The sequence below is a fragment of the Protobothrops mucrosquamatus genome, unplaced genomic scaffold (assembly GCF_001527695.2).
Source record: "Protobothrops mucrosquamatus isolate PMUCROS unplaced genomic scaffold, P.Mucros_1.0 scaffold6777, whole genome shotgun sequence".
NCBI lineage: Eukaryota > Metazoa > Chordata > Lepidosauria > Squamata > Viperidae > Protobothrops > Protobothrops mucrosquamatus.
The window spans coordinates 1-5,591 of NW_015392592.1; the positions used below are offsets into that span (position 1 = coordinate 1).

Sequence of the window (5,591 nt, forward strand, 5' to 3'; positions counted from 1 at the left end):
GAATGTTTACAAATCACAATAGTCACAAATTAATTTTTAAGCAATTCATTGTCTGGATGATAGCAAAGGCCCCAAGCAAAACGACTGTCCACGTTTCATATTCCCTCAATTTATACTTGTCTGCTGATAATTACCGTGAGGTGTCCAGTTCACGTTTCGTTTGTGGAGTTGTGGTTTTTTCAGTGGAGGTGCCTTACTCGGGGCCTTTTCTGAGCTTTGCTCTCGGTTTTTCAGTTTCTCCACCCTTTTCAAAGATCTCTCAATGAAATCTTTCTTCCGTTTCAAAAATGATTCCTGCAGGCTGTCGTGGACAGGTGCAAGCTCTGACAATATTACTGTGAGGGGAAAAAAAGATGCATTTTACAAATAGGAAGTGTGATTTGCAACAACTTCAGACCCAGCCCCACAAAGCACTGTTATTTTCGAAAATACATAATAAAGTGAGTAACAAGAATCATCATAAGTTTTGAGGGCAAGAAACCATTTAGCAATGCAAAAGACTTCTACAGAGCATAACCCTTTATAGATATCGAAAATAAGGAACAATGATCAGACTCCTTACCACTAATGGCTAACGGGTATGCAAAACCTTTTTAAACGCAAATGTTTGGGGTTTGAAACTGTTGTGTGAACACAAAACAGTTTGTTTAATCACAGCCGAAGCGTTCCGACCCAAAATTGTGCTCTTTCATGCTTGGAACATTCCTAGCACTGATTTTGAGTTCAAAGCCTTTTGCATAGGAATAATACTAACAAACCAGCCTTAACATCAAGTGCCAGATACTGCAACCATTATGATCAGACTTTATGCAAGATTGAACCCACAAAAGCACCCTGAATGCAAAAGCATGCAAGTGTAATTAAACCAGTCATTTAATGTGCTTGGTGCACTTTTCCTTTAGTGTGGCATACAACAACAACAATAACAACAACAATAACAACTTTATTGTCACTTTGAATGTACACCAATCGGCATACCTCAAAATGAAATTTCGTTGCATACAGGGACTCAGTGGGGTTTGATACAGGAAATGTTATAAAATCTTTTTAGAATAAAATGAGTAAAGCTGTCTTTACTAAAATTCTTTTTTGGGGGGGATCTATGCAAGACTGGAGAAAGTTCTAACAATCTGATGAATGAATCAGCAGCAAGACTATTATCTGCAGGATCCAATGTGAGTCACCGAGACCAAAGGTTTATTTTTCTAAAGTCACGGGTGTCAAACTCGATCGCGTCACGTGATATACCGCGATGTTTTTTGCCTTTGCGAAGCCAGGGTGGGCGTGGCCTGCGCCTGACGCATCTGGCCAGTTTGACACCCCTGTTCTAAGCTTTTGGGATTCTGCTGAAGCCCATCCTTAGGGAACTTCTCTGTCTATAAGCCAACTTAACAACCAGCCATCAACACCCTAATTAACAACTAAAAGCCACACACAACCAGGCACCATATAAATACAACATGTAGAACAGCCCAGTGCACATGTTGGAGAGAGAGAGGTTCCCCCTAGAATGGGTTCCAGCATGAGCCCAAAAGCTTGGAACTATAAACCTTTGCTCCCAGGGACTGACTCAGATTGTATCCTTCCACATTATCCTGGAACGTGTATATTTGCCTTCATTCACAAGACTATTATCTGCCTTGAGTATTACAGTTTTTAATTCAAGCTGCTATCACCTCTGAACATCACAAGGCTCTGATTTACACTCCATACATTTGCAGAATACTGCGTACATACTACCTCTTGGCTTGGAGTTTTGATCAGGATCATTTTGAGGGCTTGGAGTTACTGGCGGATATTCCAGCTGCGTGGGAAATTCATCCACTTCTGGGTTTAATGGGAAAAATCCTCTGCTCTGTGAAAAAACAATATGTAAATACAGTAAGTAATGGGTTGCTGGCATGAGGGTTGATGCGTTCAAAAGAATAAAACTACTAAAGGGAGGCATACACACCTAAAACAAAGAATAGCTAAAGTTTTAAAAAAGTACTTTTTAATTGGAATGTAATGGCCTTGGGGCATTAATTACAGGTAGTCCTCAGCTTACGTCCATTTGTTCAGTGACGGTTCAGTGCTGACAAAATGGATGTACAAGTAGTCTGTGAAGTCCCTGCCATCGCAACAGCCCTGTGGTCACCTGATCATGATCCAGTCACTTGGGTACCTGGCTCATTATTACGTGGCAAGGAGCCAGGGTCCTATGATTGCCATCTGAAACCTCCTTGTGGTTTTCCACAAGCAAAGACAAAGCTGGTAGGGATGGTTATAAGTCAGGGGTAGGCAACCTTGGCTCTTTTATGACTCGTGGACTTCAACTCCCAGAATTCCTGAGCCACCATGGCTCAGCTTGGAAACTCTCCCTTTCCCCTCAGCATGGCTGGCTCAGGAATTTGAAGTCCACGAGTCATAAAAGAGCCAAGGTTGCCTACCCCTGTAATATAAGTCATTCCTGCCTACTGCAGCCTGCACAGCTTGTACTGAGTCTCCCAGGTGCTCTCTCGCCTTCGTCAAATCAAGCCGTGCACTTGGAATACTGCATCCAGTTTTGGTCACCACGATGTAAAAAAGATGTTGAGACTCTAGAAAGAGTACAGAGAAGAGCAACAAAGATGATTAGGAGACTGGAGGCTAAAGCATATAAGGAACGGTTGCTGGAATTGGGTATGTCTAGTTTAACGAAGAGAAGGACGAGGGGGGACATGATAGCAGTGTTCCAATATCTCAGGGGCTGCCACAAAGAAGAGGGAGTCAAGCTATTTTCCAAGGTGCCTGAAGGCAGGACAAGAAGCAATGGGTGGAAACTGATCAAGGAGAGAAGCAACCTAGAACTGAGGAGAAACTTCCTGACAGTTAGAACAATTAACCAGTGGAACAACCTGCCTCCAGAAGCGGTGAATGCGCCAACACTGGAAGTTTTAAAGAAGAAACTGGACAGCCATTTGTCTGAAATGGTATAGGGTTTCCTGCCTGAGCAGGAGGTTGGACTAGACGACCTCCGAGGTCCCTTCCAACTTTATCATTATTATTATTATTAAGAGCAGCCAGGATTGCCATCGCTAAGGGGATGCTGTCATGTGATGTTGCATTTTCCTTAGTGACAGCCATCCTGCTCTCAACTGTTATTGTAACCCAGGGGTAGTCAACCTTGGCTCTTTTATGACTTGTGGACTTCAACTCCCAGAATTCCTGAGCCAGCATGGCTCAGCTTGGAAACCTCTCCCTTTCCCCTCAGCATGGCTGGCTCAGGAATTCTGGGAGTTGAAGTCCACGAGTCATAAAAGAGCCAAGGTTGACTACCCCTGTTGTAACCAGTTTGTCAAATATTATCTTATGAAGTAGCAAAAAGGTCTACAAATTCAAAGCACCCTATTCTATGTAATTCCACCATTCTTCTTCATCTTTGGCCAAATTAAAATGTGTTATCGCTCCCCGATCCCCACCCCCACATTTTTTTTACCTGGGGACAGTCACTAACTTCAAAATGATCACCGGGTATAAGCTCGGATTCTGCAGCGCTGATGTCGTTAGAGCTTACTAGTGTCAGGTCAGGTTCTTCCATGATGCCTCTTCCTGTAAGGGTCTCCTAAAAAATGAATTATAGGAAACAGGAAATAATTGGGGTTTCCACAAAAAACACACATTTGTTCTGCCAGAGGCAAGCATTTTTTCAAGAACTGCATAATTCTATCCCAACCCTTTAGGTTGGGGTCCAAACGTGGCAACTTGTAAGACTTGTGGACTTCAACTACCCAGAATTCTTTAGCCAGCCATGCTAGCTGGGGATTCTGGGAATTGAAGTCTACAAGTCTTAAAGTTGCCAAGTTTGGAGAACCCTGCCTTAGGGCAAAAGGTCGTATCATGAGCCATACCACCAAAAGAGTTTAAATTGATGGGACAGGACCCCCACTATGAAAATACCCCATCATGGACCATCCTCTTCGGGAAATCAGATTAGCTCTGACATTATTTAGCCTACGCCTATTAATTTGTTGTTGTCCTTTCTGCTGGCAATTGAGCAATTGTCTATTAAATGGTGAAGAAATGGAGGAAGTGACAGATTTTATCTTCCTGGGCTCCAAGATCATCACAGATGGAGACTGCAGCCAAGAAATTAAAAGACGCTTGCTCCTGGGGAGGAAAGCTATGGCAAATCTAGATAGCATACTAAAAAGCAGAGACATCACCCTGCCAACAAAAGTATGTTTTCCCAGTTGCAATGTATGGCTGTGAAAGTTGGACCATAAGAAAGGCTGAGCGCAAAAGAATTGAGGCCTTTGAACTCTGGTGCTGGAGAAGACTCCTGCGAGTCCCCTGGACTGCAAGGCGATCAAACCGGTCAATCCTAGAAGAGATCAACCCCGACTGCTCTTTAGAAGGCCAGATCCTGAAGTTGAAACTCAAGTCCTTTGGCCACCTAATGAGAAGGAAGGACTCAATGGAGAAGAGCTTAATGCTGGGAAAGATGGAGGGCAAGAGAAGAAGGGGATGACAGAGAATGAGGGGGCTGGATGGAGTCACTGAAGAAGTAGGCGTGAGCTTAAATGGACTCCGGAAGACAGTAGAGGACAGGAAGGCCTGGAGGAACGTTGTCCATGGGGTCGTGATGGGTCGGACATGACTTCGCAACTAACAACAACAACAGGAGAAGGGCGGGGTATAAATGTAATAAATAAATAAATAAATAAATAAACAAACAAGTTCTATAGAAAAAAAAGTGAAGGGAATTTATTTCGCAAGAAGAAATTAATTAAAACAACATCTTTTAATTAGACTAAACAGCTTTTGTTAGCTGAAAAACAATGCCTTTCATATCGTCTCTAAACAGAACAGCTTACATTTAATCCAGGAGTCTCCATTTCAGGTCACTCACCCAAACAGGGATGCTGCACTGCGACAAGCGGGAATCCGAGCTTTTAGCCTGGACGGCATCCATATTTGATTGTGGAAACACGGCTGGCTGGCTGATATTTTCCTGAGCAGAATTCTGAAAGGGACTGCCAGAGTTCATTTCTTGAGACCCACCCAGCAGTACCTTCGATCTTGGAAAACTCTGCTCTTGCGTGGCATTTAAAACATACCGCGTGAGGTCAGTTTCTACATCCCCCATGACTAATCTGCTCCTGGTCTCCGTTTCCTTGTTGTTGTTGGATGACGTTGTGGCTAGTTCAACGAAGCAGAGACTTCCTGCCCTTGAGCTAGTGTCCTCTTTTGCCCATTCTGTCCTCTCCTGAGTGCTTTTCCTTGTGCCAGAACTTGGAATCATCTCGTAAATGGAGGTTTGATCGTCAGCTGGAGTAAGGCTGCAAAAGTTTTCGATGGACGAACAGAAATAACGAGCGTCACCGTCATCTTGCAGATCCTCGCAGGATCCAGTCTCAGGCGAAATAACTACAAGGTCCTCCCCACAGTTCTTGCTTAGCTCAAGGTTTTGTTCAGGCTTGAAACCGAAGGCTCCAGATTTACCAAAACTGTTGTTGTGCAAGGTACTTTCCAGAGATAAGGGTTCAGACAATTCTTTGGCCAACAATTGAACAGCTGAGAAATGGCAAAAAAACAAACAAACAACCAATCCAGTTTTTATATGAAGTTAA

The 5,591-nt window shown here is 43.4% G+C and overlaps 1 protein-coding gene across 1 annotated transcript; it reads right to left on the bottom strand.

The window, feature by feature from the left end:
- Window positions 1-1,785: 1,785 nt before the first annotated feature.
- LOC107300361 (centrosomal protein of 295 kDa-like) lies at window positions 1,786-5,251 on the bottom strand. Its single transcript, XM_029286985.1, has 3 exons — window positions 4,871-5,251; window positions 3,458-3,583; window positions 1,786-1,827 (listed from the first exon to the last, which is right to left on the bottom strand). The coding sequence occupies exons 1-3, from the start codon at window positions 5,105-5,107 to the stop codon at window positions 1,786-1,788; spliced, it is 405 nt and encodes a 134-aa protein (XP_029142818.1). The 5' UTR covers window positions 5,108-5,251.
- Between the last annotated feature and the right edge of the window lie 340 nt (window positions 5,252-5,591).

Bases quoted from the DNA above. Each gene is read 5' to 3' on its own strand.
- LOC107300361 (XM_029286985.1), bottom strand. From the start codon at position 5,107: ATGGGGGATGTAGAAACTGACCTCACGCGGTATGTTTTAAATGCCACG. The intron at 3,584-4,870 runs GTGAGTGACCTG...TTCATTTTTTAG, and splicing joins AGTGCAGCATCCCTGTTTGG to GAGACCCTTACAGGAAGAGG. The intron at 1,828-3,457 runs GTAAAAAAAATG...CATTAAACCCAG, and splicing joins AAGTTAGTGACTGTCCCCAG to AAGTGGATGAATTTCCCACG.